Source organism: Pseudorca crassidens, chromosome 16 (assembly GCF_039906515.1).
Source record: "Pseudorca crassidens isolate mPseCra1 chromosome 16, mPseCra1.hap1, whole genome shotgun sequence".
Lineage (NCBI taxonomy): Eukaryota > Metazoa > Chordata > Mammalia > Artiodactyla > Delphinidae > Pseudorca > Pseudorca crassidens.
Window position 1 is genome coordinate 76831056 of NC_090311.1, and position 21982 is coordinate 76853037.

The 21982-nt window shown below is 36.5% G+C and overlaps 1 protein-coding gene across 1 annotated transcript in view; it reads right to left on the minus strand.

Moving 5' to 3' along the window:
- RYR2 (ryanodine receptor 2) overlaps positions 1–21982 on the minus strand; it is a 721598-nt gene that overhangs the window by 173992 nt on the left and 525624 nt on the right. The window contains exons 50-58 of the mRNA XM_067710999.1: positions 20615–20835; positions 19196–19286; positions 16982–17122; positions 15195–15358; positions 12919–12997; positions 10736–10825; positions 9802–9939; positions 1786–1863; positions 568–643 (exon numbers count right to left, since the gene is read on the minus strand). Coding sequence (XP_067567100.1) covers positions 568–643; positions 1786–1863; positions 9802–9939; positions 10736–10825; positions 12919–12997; positions 15195–15358; positions 16982–17122; positions 19196–19286; positions 20615–20835 — 1078 coding nt within the window. The remainder of the gene's footprint in view (positions 1–567; positions 644–1785; positions 1864–9801; positions 9940–10735; positions 10826–12918; positions 12998–15194; positions 15359–16981; positions 17123–19195; positions 19287–20614; positions 20836–21982) is intronic.

Here is a 21982-nt window from a genome sequence, read left to right on the forward strand (position 1 = left end):
GACCACCTAGAGGGGTGGGATAACGAGGGTGGGAGGGAGATGCAAGACGGAGAGGATATGGGGATGTATGTATACATACAGCTGATTCACTTTGTTATACAGCAGAAACTAACACAAAAATGTAAAGCAATTATACTCCAATAAAGATGTTAGAAAAAAAGAATGTAAGAGACAATAACATAACTGGACTGAACAAACCAAAGAGGCTGAGGATGGGAGATAGAATGAAATAAGAGAAATATTTAAGTTGGGGATAGAAGTCAGTGAGGGAGGTCTATGTAACTAATAGAACACCTTGGGTATTAGGATAAGAAATATAGTTATCTACATCCTAAAATGGGCAAGAGAGAGCCATCAAAATTCTGAGACATGAGGAAATATACACTAGCAATCAGAAAATTAGGAAATAACATTTCCACCTTGAAACTATTACAGCCATATTTGAACCATTCTAATAAAATAAAGCTGTAATGAGCTCTTATGCTGAAAAGACTATTTTATCCTTATCATACGTTCATGTACTCAAACTCTGATTGTTTTTTTATAAGGATTTTTAGAAAATATTACCTTTGGACTCCAGTTCCAGTTTCTTTTTCTTTGCCCATATATTATGGTAGTTTTCAGCCATCATTTCTGCCATAGCCTTAAATGAACAAAATATTTAGCAACTAAGTTATACTCTAAAAGGATAGTAGAAAAAGATAGCTTTGCCTTCCAATATGTAATATCAAAACATACTTTAAATTAATAAATCGTAGTGTGTTAGTGCTAAAACACATGTAAAAGATAATTGAGCACAGCTTTGTTATTTAGCATCTGAATTTCAGAGGATTCTAATGATCTGTGAATTTACAAACCAGCAGAGGTGATGTGATGGGAATGGTCATTGTTCTTTATAATGTTTAAAGATACATGTTTTGTTAATTTAATAATGAAACTTCAAACTAGCTATGGAATTTAAAAATATGTTTATTTACAAGTTCTTATTTTAATTTCTAAAGTTTTAAAAGATGATGTAAACCTTACTGAATGAACATTGAATGCCAAGAGCATCAGACAAGCAGTCTAGATCCATGTCTGTCCCAATCTAGGTCAGTCTGAGGTCTTGGACGAGCCTTGGCCTCTGTGGCCTTTGGGTTTTGACAAGACTACCTCCAAGATTCCTTTCATTTTTGATTTTCAAGTTTACTATGTCATGTTAACACATTCGTACCAGAGCAATGACAAAGGGCAAGCCAAACAATTTAACAATCCATAGATTTTTTTATCTTTATATACTTATATCTCTTGGAATAATACCAACAATGCCAATATCATTGTCTGATCATTATATTGACCTGTTAACTTATGTTCCATGGAAACAAATCAGGCAATTCAAAGTAGGTTCCTTAGTGACAAAGGAGACAGATAGAACTAGGATGGAGAAAGCGAAATGCCATCGGTTTCCCTGGATAAACAACATTTAATATATATTCTTTCATGAGTAATTAAAGTGATCCTTGAGCAGAGCATTATAAACTACTGATTTAGTCTCTTCTCACATGCAGCTATTTAATTATATTAGGGCTTTTACATAGATGTGATCTTTAAAGAAAATATATTATCCTAGAAAAAGTTCTATCAACTTCTACAGCATTAAAAGCTTAGGGTACATAATCTATAAATTCCATGGACCTTCTATATGATCACTACATTCAAATAATTCATGTTGTAAAATATATGCAGGAAGTGTTACAGTATGCTTTTTAAAAATGAAATTTGCAGAAAATTTTTTAAAGTACTTACATGCAGATCTCTGGATAGTGTAACATTGCTCATGTCAATGGCTCGGGGGCTATAACCATGGGCGGCATCTACAGAAACCTAGATAATTTGCAAAAAAAATAGCCTCTCATTAAAAAACCCAGTAGAGAGAGATTTAAGAGACACTTTGGAAATATAAGGCAAACAAAATTCCAAATGTAACGTTTCCTCAGATAAAACTGGCAAGTAGCTACAAAAATTGATTTTGCAAACATATCTAGCAGATTAAATTATATTTGGGTGTCTGACAAGTATTTATGATTGAATAATACATCCCAATATCTTAGGGATTGCCAATCTGTAAAGCTAACGATCAGGATTCAACAAATTATGTAGTGAGTGCAAGATTCTGAAATATTACCGGAATCAAAGGATAACTGAATTCTTGAGTTTCTTACAAATTCTAATTGGCTGCAATGAAATTTTCTTTTCCTCACACAAACGGTAGTTAATCAAAGAGGTCAGTATTTATAAATGTCTTTATGGGCCAAATAGGTAAAATAAAGGCAACTTTTTAATTTTAAAAGCGCATCATATAGTACTCAGTGATTTGTAACGACATCCTCAATCACCAGAGGGTTTCCTTAATATCTAAATTTTGACATTTTAAGGATGAAATCTACAAAACAAAAAGACAGTCTACAGAATGGGAGAAAATATTTGCAAATGATGTGACTGACAAGGGATTAATTTCCAAAATATAAAAACAGCTCATACAGCTCAGTATCAAAAAAAACCAACAAACACCCCAATCAAATAATGGGCAGAAGACGTAAATAGACATTTCTCCAAAGAAGACACATACAGATGGCCAACTGGCACATGAAAAGATGCTCAACATCTCTAATTATTAGAGGAATGCAAATCAAAACTACAATGAGGTACCACCTCTCACTGGTCAGAATGGCCATCATTAAAAAGTCTACAAATAACAAATACTGGAGAGAGTCTGGAGAAAAGGGAACCAACCCTCTGACACTGTTGGTGGGAATGTAAGTTGGTACAGCCCCTATGGAAAACAGGATGGAGATTCCTCAAAAAACTAAAAATAGAGTTGCCATATGATCCAGCAATCCCACTCCTGGGCATATACCCAAACAAAACTATGATTCAAAAAGACACATGCACTCTTATGTTCACTGCAGCACTATTCACATTAGCCAAGACATGCAAACAACCTAAGTGTCCATCGACAGATGAATGGATAAAGAAGATGTGGTACATATATACAATGGAACACTACTCAGCCATGAAAAAGAATGAATACCATTTGCAGCAACATGGATGGACTTAGAGATGATCATACTAAGTAAAGTAATTCAGAAAGAGAAAAACAAATACCATATGATATCACTCATATGTGGAATCTAAAATATGACACAAATGAACCTATCTAGGAAACAAACACACTCACAGACATAGAGAACAGACTTGTGGTTGCCAAGCGGGAGGGGGTTGGATGGAGTGGGAGTTTGGGATTAGCAGTTGCAAACTATCATATACAGAATGGATAAACAACAAGGTCCTACTGTATAGCACAGGGAACTGTATCCTGTGATAAACCATAATGGAAAAGCATATAAAAAGAATGTATATATACGTATAACTGAATCACTTTGCTGTACAGCAGAAATTAACACAACATAAATCAACTATACTTCATTTAAAAAGACAAGAATGAAACCTATCTTCCCATCAACTGCAAGAGGGTTTCACTTACTGTCAGGAGCTCTTACCTCATTCCACCCAATGGCATATTACGGGAAAGTATGCCACAGAAACGAACTCTGGTTCATGCTTATAAATCTGAAATTATGTTTGATATATTTCATAACTGTGTATATTCTCTTGTCAGACATGGATAAACAAAAAGCTAAATAAAAGGTACAATACACCTCAGATCTGTGCCCGTGAACCAAAGGGAGGCTATCATATGCTACCATTAATCATGTTCTCATGGGCTACACTCAACTCACTGGTCAGTTTTAACTGAATCTTGGCTTCTGTGTCAGTACTGAGCCTCTGCTGGGTACCATCCATAAGATAATGTGGAATAAAAATCACAGTTTTTTCTCCCTTAAATACCCATGAAAGGAAATTGAGACTTAGAGAACTTAAGTGACTCGCCCAAGGTCACAGAGCTAAAATTCTGAGCAGGCAGGATTCCAACTCAGGCTCTCTGACTCCAGGCCCACTTCTCTCTCACTGTCACCTCTTTCCTTCAACATATCGCAGTATATTTCTTTCCCCAGCACAATACTACCCCTGCCCTCTCTAATGAAATCAGTTTCCAAGTTGCCAAATTCAAAGTCCTCTTTGCAGCTACCATCAAACTGGTCCTTCTACGCTGGACATGACTAACCACCACTCAACCAGCCCCCTCGTTTCACGAAACCACCCACCTGGCTCTCCACTTCCCTCTCCGATCCCTTTGCCTCCTTCTCTGGCTCCTTTTCCATAAATGACCTCGAAATATTTGTGGCTTTCTGGGTTCCCTCTTCAATTGTTTCTTTCTTTATTCTAAATGCTTTCTTTAGGTGTCCCTATTCACATCTACTTTAAATATTTCATTTATCAACCATGTTTTATTAAACCAAAAATGAGTTGATCCAGCCTAGCATTGCTCCTCTGCTCTAGACTTACATTTTCAACTATCCATTACCATCTCCATTTGGGATTCTATATGTGTATTCATTTTCTACTGCTGCCATGATAAGCGACTGCCAGAAATGTAGTGCCTTAAAACATCACAAAGTTATGAGAAATCTGAAACAGGTCTCAATTCGCTAAATTCAAGGTGTCCACAGGGCTGTGTTCCTTTCTACAGGTTTTATCAAAGCACCTTTTCCCTGTCTTTCCCAGCTTCTAAAGGCCACCCGCATTTTTGACTCATGGCCCGTTCCTCCATCTTCAAGTCAGCTATACTACATCTCTCTGACCTTCCTTCTGTAGTCACGTCTCCTTTGTCCAAAGCCAGGAAAGCGTATCCACTTTTAAGGATCCTTGTGATTACGCTGGACCCACCAGTAATTCAGTAGACTCTCCCCCATCTCAAGGTCATTAACCTTGATCACATGGGCAAACGTAATCGCATTGGCAAAGCCCCAGGAAATCAACCTTTCTACAGACAACAGTGATTGGGGATCATCTTTGGAGCCAGAATTCTGCCTAACACGACATCTAAAATCAAAAGCATATTCCCTCCTTGCCACCCACCCCCCAGCACTAACCTCACCTCACATACGCTACCCACCTGGTAGGCCAGTACAGACCCATGGCAACCCCCTCTGATTAGGGGGAGATTGAAGGCAGAAAGACAAACTCCATAGGAGGATATTGAATGCGATGCATGAAACAAAACAAAACATTAAATATCTGAATTAGAGCAAAGACAGTGGACATGGAGGGAAGCGGATGTATCCCAGAGATGTTTTGTAGTAGAAGAGACAGAATTTTGTGACTTTTAAGTCATTATATCATGTAAATCGTAAACAGCAGAATCAAGTTTTTAAAGTAATTCTGTCTGACTCCAAAGCACTTGTCAACTTTCTTAAGACGGCCCCCAATGTTCTGGCCTGATTTGGCCCCTGAGACCTTTCTTCCCATCCCCTTGCTACTCATGAGCTCCAATCTCACTGGATTCCTCGCTTTCCCTCACACACGCCAGGCCACACTCTCATCTCAGAGCATGTGCACGACTTGCAACATCCTTCCCCCAAATAGGTCCAACTCCCTCCCTTCATTTCAATTTATCTTCTCCATGCAATCTGCTCTGATAACCCTGTATCATACTGCAACTCATCCCCAAAGGCTAACCAACTCCCATGCTCTGCACTCGGAATCTGCCTTTCCATGCTACGTCTTCTCTTTCCATAATATTTATCACATTTTGATGTAGTATGTAGTTTACTTACATCTATTATTTACTTTCCCCGTTAACGTGTAAGCTCCATGAGAGCAGAGGTTTTTGTCTATTTTGTTCATAGACCTATTTGAAAAGCTTAGGCTAGTACATGGAACACAGCAGGTGCTCAGTAAATAACTATTAAAAGAATGAACGAATCATCCCTCTACCCTAGCCTGTGTTTTAGTTCAAGATAGGTAACACTTGCCAAATTTCATTCCCATCTTCCTCTCCTTCTCAGGTTATAAGCTTATTTTTTAAATTTGTTTAAATAATTTATACCTTACATGTGTAATAAAAACCAGATATAAGAAATTAAAATTGGGAGGTAAATAAGGAATTACTGAAAACCTGTGGAATAGGACTGAAATTGTCAGAAATGTCCTCCTTTTCTGCTGAATTGAGTGATGACCAAGAAGTCAAAATCCACCAATTTACTGCTCTACTCAGCATCTCCTCAATGATAATTATATCAGCATCTATACACCCTATTCTTTTTTTTATTTTATTGAAGTACAGTTGATTTACAATGTTGTGTTAATTTCTGCTATACAGCAAAGTGATTCAGTTATATACATATATATATATATATTATTTTTCATACTCTTCTCCATTATGGTTTATCACAGGATATTGAATATGGTTCCCTGAGCTCTACAGTAGGACCTTGTCACCGATCCATCCTATATGTAACAGTTTGCATCTGCTAATCCCAAACTCCCAATCAATCCCTCCCCGACGGCAACAAGTCTGTTCTCTATGTCTGTGCATCTGTTTCTGTTTCGTAGATAAGTCTATTTGTGTCATATATCAGATTCTACATATAAGTATACACTCTATTCTATATCCTATCAAGTTATTGGCTTTGTCATTGTCCATATATTACCTTAATATGCACATTACAAAACCCTAATTGAGTGGCAAATTTCCTGAAATCATGATTCATGTGGTGTTCATGGTAAACAAAAGACATTAACAATGTTATTGATCCACGTAAAAATAATAATGATCATAATTAGGTCTAACATTGAAATATACGCCTGTCACTCCTTTAAGTGATTTATAAGCATCACAACATGTAATTCTCACAATAATCTTTTAAATTAGATGCTCTCTTCTGTTTCATTTTAAAAAGGAGAAAACTGCAGCACAGAGAGGTTAAGCAGTTTGCCTGAGCTCACAAAAAAGCTATCTACTCCATGGTGAGGCCAGGATTTCAACCCAGACAGGCTGGGCCAGATCCGGCTGAGTTAAACACAGGCCACTTCTGCCTCGCAGATGGAGTGCTGAGCCCCAGTGGAAGGAAGCTAAGAATAGCTCCAGAATCATGTCAACAAGTGATCTCAATTCACCCAACTGCAGTCCTTACTATAAAGTGATGCCACCAAAAGTGTTCCTTAATTTATTCAAGAGTGTATCTATTATATAATAGAAAACATCTTTATAGTCACATGGGGAATCAGTAATGGAGAGAAGAAAAGACATTAAGAAGTTTGGCAAGATGATAACTGAAAAAGATGATAATACTGTTAGGTTAGTAATTAAGAAATGGCAAGCTATTTTAACATTTCAAATAATGTTGGATCATGCTTAAAGAATGTTTGTGTGAAAATAATGGTAAGGATTGAAAATATATTTGTGGCATTTGTTGCTCTCTGTTTCTGATACTGATAGAAATACAGAAATATGCTTTCTTTTTTTTTAAACTACTGAAAGGTCAAAGTACTACAAACTCAAACACCCTCTTTTATTTACCTTTGAAGAAATGTTCCCTGGCATTAAAAATATATAAACAATAATGGTAATAATAAGAGTTACCATTTACTGAGGTAAACAGATTGAGTAACGTGCCCAGCAGTTTATATCTAGAAAGTGGTGGTCCCAGGATTGAAGCCCCAGTGGTCTACCTCCAGAGCTGTCCCTCTTAATCTGTACATCTGGCATAAGCACCTCCTAATATTTTGAAATGACGTAGGAGATTTAACAATATATGTCATATGTCACACATGTCACTCTGAAAATCATTAAGACTTAAGAGATGATTATATGGGTATCAATTAATAGTATCTATTGAGGGCTTAATGGGAACTGAAAACTGCACGAGGAGCTAAGCAGGGTGTAAGGAAGAGCAGAAATATACACATCCTCCACAATTATTTTTTAGCCATCTTGAGAAAAGTTTATTGAAATTCAGAAAAACATAATTATGATTTTCCTGGGGTTAAAACAAGGTAATCCTTTTCTGAAGATGGATTGGTTATAGCTTGTGCATTTTAATTTACAGAGTCTGTAATCACTTCCGATGTTTTAGAATCAGTTTCTTAAATTTCGCGTTAACATTTTATATCTGACATGATCCAGTACCATTTTGGAGTTTGTTATGTTTCATCATTGGTTACTGGTTTTTTTTTTTCAGAGATGCTCGCAAAAGTATTAAATCTATAAGTTATTTTAGTCTTCTGGTGAGCGTGGCTAAAACTGTGGGATGAACCTTTGCTTCTCTCCCTTTTCTGGTATTTTTGAAAAATTCTATAGATAAGACAGGCAGAGGCATACTCAGCAGTCTGCCCTACTTGCTCTGACAGCAGTGGCAGGAAAAGGTATGGCAAAGACAGCAACAAGAGAACGGAGTACCCCTTTCTGTTGCAGCCCTTCCCTTGCCCTCTCTGGGCTGTGCTCCAGCATGTTATATAGGCCCAGGTTTTCTGGCTAATAGACAGGTCTTTTTTTCTTGTCTGCCTCCTACCATTTCTACCCTTTATTGCTGGCCCACAGAATCGGCACCGTTATTGTTTCAAAGGGCATGTTCTCATTCAACATATACAATTTTAGATTAGACATAATTTTTGCTATGAAGGGCAGTGGGAGAATCTATTTTATTTTTCCTGGCAGAGCTTAAAGCCACTTCCATTATGTAATAATTTCCTTATCTCCTATACAACTTACAGGAAAAAAAAAAGACATCATTCCATTCTCTGCACTCTGAGCATCTTGTACGTACCACTAGCCTAAATCTTACTGTTGTGGTAGGTTTAACAAGACTGTCTCTAACACCAAATTGTGAGTCTTCAGGAGTAGAATTGGATCTTATTATCTTTGTATTCCTATCACCTAGTCCTCAGTTTGTGCTCAATATTTGTTCAAACAGATTAAAACAAAATGTGATTTAGTTAGAACTGTGCACATACATGGTAACACTGTACAATATGCTTTTACAGCTTCTATCTCCAGGGTACTTAAGAGAATATGATGTAAAACACGCCCAGATCAGAACTTAATGTATTTAACAGTACTATATTTCAAGTAGGAAGCGTGGGAAGCACACGCTTTGAGTACCTTCATTTTCTTTTTTTCCAAAATGTCATCTGCATAAATGGCAATAATAAACACAATAGTTTGGTTAAACCAAAGGCAGTGGCCCAAGCAGGCTGGAAAGGGACGACGACAGGTTTAGCTCCCAGGAGAAATGAAAGGGCCAGGTGGTATCTGGTCCCCTCCTTGAACCCTAGGTTCTCAAGGTCAAGGCTGTCCTTATTCTGCCATCTTGAACACAGAAGCCCCACAGCCAAGCCTTGTTAAGTTGACCCTTGACCTGATCCACTAGCGGCGTGCTCTTCGATTCCTGCGCTGCCTGTCTGGTTCATATCTTCCCTTCGCACGTGGACAGGTGCTCAAGCCCACTTGTATGGAGCAGACGTGGGGGTTTTAGATCTGGATCACTACTATCTGACCGCCTCTCTAGCTCCTAAGAACCAACCTTCAGTTCTTACTGGTAAGGAGACAAAAGCTCTGTAGACAACCTTTTCGTGGATAAAGGAACATATTTTACATCCTTCATCAGCATAACTTTAAGACTTTATCATCGAGTACTCCTTTATATACTGTCAGAAGCACAACGTGGTACATCAACTCCAGTACTTTAACCAAGACCTAAACTCACTTAAATTAAAAGGAACAGAGTTTTCCCCCTTCTGAACTTTATGTTAGTCTTCAGAATTTTCAAGTTAGTTGTTTTGGAAAACACAATAATTAAATGAAATATTCAAATTATTTTAAAATAACATAAACAGTGGATTCATCACTGTGATTCTTACCTGGCTTGTCTGGGAAATACGACGAGTCCGGTTATAAAGGGCCATGCTGTCTCCCTCCCGTGTCCTTTCAATTCTCCACCCCCAGGCCAGCATAGTTTTTAAAGATTCTTTGATTGGCCAGCGATAAATTTCTTTCTCCTAGAAAAAAATCAGAAAAGGGTGGGGTATTATGAACCTAAACAAAAATTTTAAATATTTAATGCTTTGTTCTGAAATACTCTGTCTTCACCTAAAATTTTTTGATTAGCATTGTTTATTTAAAAATAAAAAAGGAGAGTAAAAATTCTGAAGAGCAGAGCGTGAGCTGAGACCTCGTTTGACTAATGCTGCTAAGAGGGATCCTATCTTATTATACAGCATGAGGCTAATTTCCTTTAGTTTCCCAGATTCTGATACTTCAGACAGAAACTAGGAAGGAGAAACACAGTTAGGAAGAAGTCCCAGATTATATGCCATGTGCTTGAAGCCGTTTATCTGCTTCTCTTGAAGCAGAGAAGTAACTTCCTCTGTAAGCACCAACCTAGAAAATCCTTTTCACTTCACTTTTCCAGATACTGCTTGAAAAGTGGGGACTCAAAGAAGTAAAATATATGAAAACATAAATAATAAGCATATTACAATATATTACTTCATTATCCCTTATCAAAAAACTCTTAAGAATGAAAAGAATATTTTGTAAAGTTCTTAAAAATACAGGAGAGGAATAAAAATAAAAAAGAAACAGAAAAGTATTAAGTAGAGAAGAGAATAACCAATTAAATACTGACAGAAAATGGTACTACAGAGAAAAAAACAATACATAAAAAATGGGACCTTTGAGAAAAGGTAAAATAGTATATGTAAAATAGACGTGTTAATAAGAAATTTACATAACAAAGAAAAAACTTCCCCCCCCAAATTAAAACCATATAAACTCAAAAAATAAACACGTCACCTTTTCAGATAATAGTTTATATGGCTTCATTAATGGTTGAACTTTAGACGAGTCTGAATATATTTCTCCATAAATCCAACCGTTTGCCAACTAAAAAAAAAATCAAAATTGTTTTACATGCTTTAATTTTAGAGTGTAGGTGTACATGTGTTTAAGTGTGTACTTGATAAAGTAAATCTAAAATGAACCAAGATAAGGATTAAGGTTTGAACTTTATCCAGCCTAAGTCAATAGAAAGAATTTCATCATAATCAATGTTATTTTGAGTAACCACTTGGAACAAATCTTTTTATCCAGAGATTAAATGCATCCAGTCTTCCTTAGACAGGTCTGTGATTATGTCAATAGCCCTCCCCTAGGAGGAGGCTAAAGGCTGCACGACCCCTATGATATTCATTTTGGCCCATCTTGGGACCCCAACCTGTGTGACGAGTAAGTGGGAAACACTCATTTTGAACAGGAAAACTGGAGCAGCTGGCTTATTTGGAAGCCTCCCGGAATAATGCTACTTGTTTTGCCCACCCCTTTGTCCAATGACCTCTCAACACACTTGTTCCACGTGATTTTGCCCATATAATTTGGTGCATTCACCGTTTCCCTATATCATTTCATGTATGTCTATGGGATCCGGGTAACTAGGCTGAAATAGCTCAGGACTGCCTTCCTGTAAATCTCCTCTCCATCACCACCCCACCAGCTCAGTCTTTATAGAGGACAGATACTTCACTCTTACTGACTTACCTAGTAAATCGATTAAGTTACTGAACAAAGAAAGAGCCATACGCTTAACAAAACAAAAAGGGGGTTTCTTGGAAAGAGGGACTGGTTGGCTGAGGCAAAGACTGAAACTTAACATCAAGTTTAATAGGGTGGGGCTTCCCTGGTGGCGCAGTGGTGAAGAACCCGCCTGCCAATGCAGGAGACACGGGTTCGAGCCCTGGTCCGGGAAGATCCCACATGCTACAGAGCAACAAAGCCCGTGCGCCACAACTACTGAACCTGCGCTCTAGAGCCCGCGAGCCACAACTACTGAAGCCTGTGTGCCTAGAACCTGTGCTCCACAACAAGAGAAGCCACCGCAATGAGAAGCCTGCATGCAGCAACAAAGACCCAACACAGCCAAAAATAAATAAATAAAAATAAATAAATTTTAAGAAAAGAAAAAAAAGTTTAATAGGGTGATACTGAGTTGCCACATAACACAAGCAACCCTTGGAACCTTCGCTCTTTGATTTTCACTGCGCCAAATCAGTACACGCTTATTTTAGATTCCTGCTTCATCTCAACTTCATTTCTCTGACAACCCTATTTTAACCATCTTCTCTAAGTTTAAGTAGGCTTAACTTAAATGTGACCACATTTTTCCTCCAGAAGAATCTCATAATATATATGTAGGACTTATATCACGGATTGCAACTGCTTTAGTTATCCCATTCAAGTTATCTTTTCTCGACAATGCAAATAAAACATGCCATCTTGCCTCGCAAGTGAACTGCAGATCTACTTAGAGATAAGAAATACAACAGAAGAGTAGAAGGTGTAAATAATCACTAAATTCTGATGAATCATTTTCAAGATTTTATCTAATATAAAATTATACATAAAGCTAATGTTCCCTTAAAAGATGTCTGGACCTAGAGCCAGTATTTCTTACTGAAGACCCTAATGATAGTTTAAAAAAAATTTTTTTTGAAGTACAGTTGTGTTAATTTCTGCTGCACAGCAGAGTGATTCAGTTATACATATATATATATATTCTTTTTCACATTCTTTTCCATTATGGTTTATCACAGGATATTGAATATAGTTCCCTGTGCTATACAATAGGACTTTGTTGTTTATCCATCCTACATATAATATTTTGCATCTTATTACTACTTTTTACTCTCACAAAAATGTATGTTTAGAAACTATATTTGATTTAATTAATAGATTTTTTGAATTTTTAACACTGTGCTTTTTATGAACACAAATATTCTTATGTGCATTATATGTACATCAGTGGCAGAACTAAGTATTTTATTAGACTAACTATTATGTCAGCAAATCATAATTAAATGTTCTTTCCTAATCTAAAGCTCTCACTTGAAAGTAGAAAATTGTCATGGTCAGAAATATCTGAGCCATGATCATTCATTAGGTACGTTCAGTACTGAATTAGAATGTGATATTCTGACTTTTACCTTGTCCATTGACCACTTGTCATGGGAATGTTCTGCATATTTGTTAATGAAGTATTCCAACTTCTCAGGAATTGTAATACTATGAGAAAAATAAAGAAAAAAGGTTTGATTTTCAGCACTTACAGGGAATCATATTAATAATTTACTCACAGCTTATGACTGCTTATACCCCATTCGATGCATAACTGTTAAAAAATTGGTTTAACAAGGTACTACTTTTCCATATGGTAGGAACAATATAAGAAAAGTCAAGCAGATAAGGTTCTACCCACTCATCTTATAATGACTCACACTTTATGTCTTAATGTAAGTTATATACAATAAAAATTATACATAGTATAAATAAAAATAATTAAAATGTATTCAAAAAAGAGGACAACAGATAACACCGATTTTTTCTTTAAACCTGAATGAAGATATAGTTAAATTCAACAAGCTTAAAGACATACTTTTCTCCCACATACGTTCTTTGAAGTTATTCCTCCTTTTGACTTAAGTCTCTTAGGCAACAACTATAAATGGGTAAAAGACTGCTGAAATCTGACCTGTTCCATTTCAAATGTACTAAAATTAATTTTAAGTTAATTGCATACAACTAGTGATATGTTAATAATTTTAAATGTTAATGGTCTATATATAAATTCTAGATGTTACTAATATGAACTATAGGGAAAAGTAATTAACCAATTCATTCTTTATGGTTTTGATAACATTTCTTCTTGATGTCTTTCATGCTTAAATAAATATTTAATCCCTCGAACAGACATGGAGTCCGTGCAATTGAAAACCAAGTCTGATGGTAAATGTAAGACTTGGGACTATCAAATATACCTATGAATGGAAAAAATAACTTACTAATGCAATTAACTTTGAGAATAGAATTATAAGTAAAACCTAGTATAATGAGATGGTTTACTGTTCTTTTCTAGCAATGTTTTCAGTTAGTAATTGAACTTTATGATATTCACATACTTAAGAAACAGTATGGTAAAAAATCACAAAGATGTAGAAATTATTGATATCACTATGCAAACCTAGTCTGTTAAGAGGTCCCCAAAGGGGCTAGCCGAGGTAAATTAATATACATGCCCAACACTTATTCATTAATTGGATTTAATTAATCAAAGCCATAACATTGTTCTAATGTTATTTTAAAATCCTAGATTACATTGTATGTTAACAAACCACAAACTTACCCAAGTAGGAATGTGAACATGTGGTATTTTGGTTTACTTACTTTAGAAGAGATACAAAGGACCAATCACATAAGCCAAATACTGGGGGGGTAGAGTCTTTTCTCACAGGACTGTTATCAAATACCAAACATGCAAATTTAAGGCATTATCAAACTAATGGCATACCACCTGGCTTGAAATTGGGATCTGGTTATGGAAGCTAAACCAGCTGAGGGGCCACCCAGAGACCTGAAAGTTGAACTCCCAAGCAAATTCAGATGCTGTGGATGGTAACTACCAAGTGACTACCTTGCTAATACTGATCTTGCTGAGCCACCACGGAATGGGTAAGATAATGTGGCATGGAGAGCAGCCTTCTTGCAAATGGAAAACCATGGTCCTACTTAAAGACAGTAACAACAACAAAAATGCTGAGACACCTGATGTACCCAAACATCCTATCTGTAGAGCAATTTACGCAAGTAGGTACATGGAAGAGCTTTCATAATGATAAGTAATATATTATCTGTGGTTAAGGTTGTCACACCGCATTCTCAATCCATGCTAAATTTTCCAGAAATATTCTCATTTGACATTCCCTTCACTCTCACGCTGTGCTTTCTGAGGCTGAACATAAGCTGCTAACCCTAGGCCTGGCTGAGATGTAGTGATGATGAAGTGATGCCCCGTAGCTCACAGAAAGAGCTTTGCACTGCATGCTGGGAGCACCCTGAATCAAAGACTCTGCACAGAAGTTGGCTTCAATTATTAATAAACATTTAGGGTAGAATTTCAACTAAAAAATAGAACTGATATACTTTCTTGATTCTCATTATTATAGGTATTGCCATGTGGTTATTTACAGAGAATCCTGACGATATTAAGAGTATATCTCTTAGAAGGTACATCTTATCTACTTCTGATATTTGTAGAACCATTATTATTACTACTATCATTTCATCAAGTAGAGGGACCCCTAGTAAAAGGATACCAATTCAAGGGGGGCATGGATGAGAGAAAGTTCACTTTAGTACCTTATTCAATTTCAGACTTCACACATCATTTACAATAAAAATCTGCTGCAATAGAAAGAGTCCATACTTTGAGGTATCAACAGGTTGTGGGTTAAAGTTCCCTTCAGAATCCATTGATGACTGTTTTTCCATCATACTGACATAATTTGACTCCATGTAGTCTGGAGGCAAAGCTCCCGCAACTGCACTCAGGCAAGGCAGTGCCAGTTTGAAAAGTTCTTGTTCATATTTCTGGGAAGAGATGGAGGACCAAAAAATAAATACTCCATTACTACTGAGCAAAGGCTGTCAACATGATCACTGCAGCTGACACGATGCTGTAAGAGAAAATCTGAATTACCTTGGGCTGGCTCAACTCCCCGAAGGATTCTTTCTCTAGAAAATGGAAACTATAGCCTGACATCCCATAAGATGACATGAGTGAAGCTTTGTACTGCAGTTGCAGCATAAAAGGAATAAAATCTTTGCTTCTCTAAACGTTTATTCTCCAATAATGGGAAATGAAGTGAACCTAAATATTCTACATGTATAACGTGTCTGTACAACATAAATATAATTTCAGTCAATGAGGACTATTGCTGCACCACATTATAAGACTAGACATGAAAAATACCCAAAGTATAACATTCCAGAGAGTAAGGAATTTTAACTGGTCTGTATTGCATTACAAAGGTATGAAAAATAAAATTCTGTACTGAGAAAGAAATTCTACAGGAGATACTATGCATAATCAAAATTTCTGGGGAGAGGTATTTGTATATTAATTACATAATTAGTTAAATTTGTATTTGTAGATTTTTTAAAAATCAAAAATAATAATTCCTTTATTATTAAAAAGTTTTTAATTCAAGTGTAGCTGATTTATAATGTTGTATTAATCTCTGCTGTACAGCAAAGTGACTCCGTTATATACATCTAGATGTTCTTTTTTTAAAAAAATATTCTTTTCCATTTTGCTTTATCCCAGGAGATTGAATACCGTTCCCTGGGCTATACAGTAGGACATTGTTGTTTATCCATTTTAAAAGTTATCTCACTTTAAATGTTCAATTTTAAATTAAAGCTGTAAATTCTTCTCAAAATACCTTCTACATATTATTTCAAAAAGGCTCCGGGTTTACCCAAGGCAATTCAGCAAGAAAAAGCATTGAGTTGTAGCCACCAAATGTAATCACAGATAAACGTCCCTTATTATGCAGTAAACTCTTGGTTATACTATTCCAGGCATCTGATAACGCCTTTGGGAATTCAAACTGATTTTGATGAATAATTTAAGCATAAGCATACGAAGCATGTTGTTCTGATTTTCTCTAACATAATACACTCCAGTCTTCTGAAAGTATATGAACTATTCATTATAAATATGGCAACTATAAGGGAATGTCACATACATAAAGCACTGAGTACTTAAATCTCCGTAGCAGCAAAGTGGGAAAAGTCAGTAAGGCCACTGGAATATTATAATTTTATGAGATTTAATATTTTATATTTTTATATTTGACAGGATTTCTTCAGGCTTTCTAAGATTGGGGAGGTGACTGACTAGGGAGGGTTTGAGTCCAAAGAAGTCCAAATGCACCAGAAACTGATCAACCCATGTGCATAATTTCCTAAAATGCTTAGCCATTTTAAAGTCAGAAAATGTTATGATCACAAGGAACATGTTACCATCATGACTACGAAAAGTTAATATAAATTGCATTCTCAACATTTGTTATAAATGAAGAGAAAAAATAAAACTATGTCAAGTCTCGATGAGCAAAGACAGCATTCCACTATTCCACTAGGAATACTATCTTACCAAGACCCTATGGCTTTTCAGTTGTTTTATCATACGAATAAAACCACAATTACCTTTTGAGACAGGGCATCAAAAATGCCCCAGAACAACTTTCTTGATAAATGAAGTTCTTCTTCTGAGGCAGCTCCGAAGTTTCCCCACCCTCCAGGCAGGCAGTAGTATTTCCAGCATCTTTCATAATGATTTGTCAGCAGCTAGGTGGGAAAACAATTCTAAGAGCACTGAGCTAAAGACACATGGTATAGATTTTCCATTTCCTCCCACATGGCATTCTAATGCCAATGCCACGTGATAAGGCCAACTGATATGGAACTGCTCGACCCCATATGAATTCTTTTGGAGAATACTAAGATCTTATATAGGATGTCTCCTTAAATTGAATGCTGAGCACAAGATGAAGACCAAATGACCAATTTCACAAATTATCTTGAACAGAATTCTTTAGGAGGTTGTTTGGTTATCTGTGTACCCCTGAGTTCTACTTTAGCTGCTATCATTTACTTACAATTTTATGACTTGTTATCCTGTGGAATCCATGCATGTAACAGAGGGATTGATGTCACACTGACCCAGAGGATACAGCACCTAAAATGTGCATTCTCAAGGGACAATACCTCTGAGTATTTGTGCTTCTTCTCTACCTACCCTGAATCATTACACTTTACGATTTGCTTCAGAACAGACATCTCTAAACAAACTCCCTAAACTGCCCTACTTCCATAATTTCTTTATCTGTAGCTCTTTGGTGGTTTTGGATGTAATTTATTTTCTTACTGAGGGTCTATGTTGCTTCTTAAGTTTTTAACCTACAAATATTTTGTGGGACTAAACTAGAAGTTCAAAGACATGGATGGAATTTTTCAATTATTCGGTAGCTCTTTGGATCATTTATTCTGGGCATATAAACTGAAAAATATTCACAACTATTTGCCAAATTAATAAAATTATTATTAATAATAATTAAAATAAAATTATTTTTTGAATAAACTGTAAATTTTTGGACCCTCTTTCCTATAGCTAAGGAGGAAAATAAATTGAGTGTTACTCTTATTAAAGCTAACTAGGTCTCTTACTGTATAAATATTTCTTCTCGTTTGGTCTCCCTCACACTTACGAATCACACACTCACACACACACACACACACACAATTTAGGAATCTCAAATGATGAAATATTGAGATCTAATTTGCTTAGAGTAACAGGCAAATATCTATAATGCAAAAGAGTTTTACCACATAAAGTGATACTGTATCTTTTTTCAGGTATTTTCCAGCTCATTTGTATTAAGAAAATTTTGCATGACAAGCAAATGATAATAACTGTAAAAAAACCAGGATTTTCAGCAAGGATATAACTTACTTTACATAATTCATCAATTTCTCTAGATTTATTAAACCAAAATCACTTTTTTTGTAGAGAAAGATTGTTTATGTTAAGTATCTAGGTGTGCTTAGTGTAAGAGCAGCTGAAAAAAAATAGCAGCTTATTTTTATCTTAAACCTCTTTTCATGGCACAATTACTGGGTGGCCATGAGGAAGAAATGATGCTTACCAGGTGGCAGAGCAGAGTGGTCACCTATAAAAAGTCCACTACAGGACAATGACCTCCATGCACAGACCATGTCACTAGATGACACATTGGTACACACCTAATACCTTAAAATCGTGAGCCAGGATTGGTATATTACATGACAGGAAAAAATTACATGACAGGAAAATATTCCCAAGTCAATAAGACAGAATGAGACTTGATCATTCACGAACAGAATAGTAAAGCTGGGAAGCAAAAATGTCAGGGACTTTACTCTGTGACAAAATGTAACTGCGTATACATAAAGATCATATTTGATCCTTATGAAATGATATTTGGAAACTGTCATTTGATTACCAACTTAGAAAATGTTGTTTTTCAAACCTATTTTTTATGCCTTGAGGTTGCTAATACTTTAGGCCAGGCCTATTACTGTGTTTTCCAGCCTAAAAGTATCTTGGTTCATCTTTTTCTTGTGGACCATTTTCTTTCCATTGATTTCTATTTCCACTGATTTACAGTAAACCAATCTTAGGATTTCTCTGGTCTTTTATTACTTGTTTATTTTAGGTTGAGGTACACATAGCTATAACTTACATGCCCATTTCAATAACTGGAAGAAATTTTCCAGCATCAAAGATCAAACATGATGTATCTGAGAGATATACATATTGTAACAGGAAACAAAGCCAGAGGACCCAGTAATCAAATGACTACAAACACTTCCTGTACTTACCTTAAGAGGCATCTTTGCATGTTCATTTAATAATGGGACATCAAATACTAATCTTCTGAGTAAGTGCTGCATCATAGAAGGTCTCAATTGGCTGGTGGAACAAAGCTAATTTTAATAATGAACATTTAATAATGTCTAAACTAAGTAGAATAATTCACTAGACTAGATTATACATGCCAAGAAACTGTACCTACACCTCTCTTCAGATGATGTTAATTTTAGGTGTTCCTAATCCAGAGATTAACCAATAGTTACATACTTTTGTAAAAAGCTACATTTCCAACTCATCTCTAGCTCCCTGATCTGAGGACCAACCCTTATTTGCTACAGGAGATGTTCCTCTTCTGCTCTTTCCCTTGCTACCACTCACAACTGCAGACCCCACTGTCGCTACTAATTTAGTAAATGCTTCTTCCCTCACTCCAGTGAGTGGGAAGGGTCTTCAATGCCCAGATCAGAAGCAGAAAGAGGAGGGAGTGTAGGAACAAGAGGAAGAGAAAAAGACTGAGACCGAAATTTTGCCAGAGGAGAAAGGGAAAGAAAACTAACACACAGTGACCATTTACTGTGTCGGCAATCCTGACTGCTTCATCTCATTTAATATTTAGAAAAAGTCAGTGAGACAGATATTTTGATTCCATTTCACAGAATTTTGGGGTCAGGGAACTAAAATTAGATTATGAACTAACCTTTTTTTTTTTTCTTCTTTTTTTTAACCTCCCTCAGTCCCATCTGGCTCCTACACCCATACACTCATTCCACTATGAGTGAAAACCTTTCCTTTACCAATGTGCTGGGCAGGCTGCAAGCTTTCACCTCCAAGAGCTCCTGTCCATCAGAAAGAAACCATAATCCTAGCTAGAGGCCTGAGAAATTGTCACTTTGACTGTCAGAACCTCAAAAGGAGAAGATATGCTTCTGGTTTTCAGAGTAAGACCTTCAAACACTTCTATCTATAGGAAGCGGCTTTCCAGGCTGGAGGAAATAGTCTGTCTTCATCACTGTCACAATAGGTCATACTTTAATATTATACTACATATATTTTTTATCTTTAATAAGTCTCTGTTTTCTCTTCTCTTCTGGAAGAGGAGTTAAAACCATCACACAGTGCAAAGGGGAGAATCTATTAATATTACACTAACGTGGCCGGCGACAGCTCACATGCCAACATCCAGAATAGCATCATTGGTCCAACACTGTATCCAATGGCTAGATACCGAGAGAGTCTTGGAGGAACACTCCTGAACTTGATCAGGAGCAAGGGCACTCTGGTAAGACTCATACCCCAGCACATAAAATGAATTAATTTTATGGTCCAGAAATTGTTGACAACATTCAAAACAATTTGTCAAGGGCCAGAGACTAAATTCTCTTTCTTAAAGAAGAAGAAACTTGGTATAGACTTCATTGCCCACTTACCCACAAATGGAGAGTAAACACACTTCTATGGAATCTCGTTGCGCTTTGGTAAGTGAGCAGCCCTTAGAAAGTCTGTACACAGTGTGAAGTAATGAGTCAATGAGGGAAGCATGGTGCTCAGTGCCGGCAAAAAGAGGAGCACATCTTGTTAACAAAGGCAACACGGCCGTGCAAAGGTACCGATTGAGGGCCAGGGCCATGTCTGTAGCGCTCAAAGCAGCCTAGAAAGGAATTGGAGAGGAGACAGTCATTTGTGTTGGGCAGGAGACAATTTTCAAAGGGATCCACAAGTTGACGTGTACTTTCATTACCTAGAAAACGACAAAAGTACGGAAACGGATTCCTCTGTTACAGATTTACCTGTGGTTCATATGCTTTTTTATCACTAAAGACAATCAATTTTCAATTGCTCGTAAATAGATAAAAATTAATGAAGTAATATCTATCTCTTCAAAGAGCCCCAGAGGTTCATGTTCTAAAATAAAATATTGGGGGTTTCCCTGGTGGCGCAGTGGTTAAGAATACGCCTGCCAATGCAGGGGAAAACGGGTTCGAGCCCTGGTCCGGGAAGATCCCACATTCTCCAGAGCAACTAAGCCTGTGCACCACAACTAGTGAAGCCCCTGAGCCTGTAGCCTGTGCTCTGCAACAAGAGAAGACACCACAATGAGAAGCCCGCGCACCACAACGAAGAGTCGCCCCTGCTAGCCACAACTAGAGAAAGCCTGCGCACAGCAACGAAGACCCAATGCAGCCAAAAATAAATTAATTAAATAAATTAAAAAAAAATTTTAATAAAATAAAATATCAAGGGTAGGATAGATGAAAGATAAAGACACTAATGATATCAAAGAATGTGAGTGCTTCCCTTTACTAGGAGAGGTAAGAGAAAGGAGTTTATTCTCACAGTAGATCTCAAATACATAAATTCTTTCTGAATTCTATGTATGAGTATTAATTATATTTCTGTTCATGTCCACCAGCATCAATAACCAAAGGCTGATTGTCCTACCATGTTATCAACTATACTACTCAGGTTCAGAATTTCACATGAACACAACCAAAAAAACAAAAAAATTCAGTTTCATTTTTGTGATTCTCCTCTCACAGCTTTCACTACTGACAACTCAAGGTCTGATTTCCTCTGATATCAAAAAGACTCATTTAATTGAGAATAAAAAGAGGTATTATTATAGCTACTAGAATAACATTTAGAGTTTCAGCTTATTTTACAATGTTTCAAATAGTAGAACACTTACACTGATAATGGCAGATTCTCAATACTGGCCACTGGATTCACAGGACAGATTTGTGGCTATATGTACATTAATAAATGAAGGCACCGGGAGGATACTGTGATTGGCATGA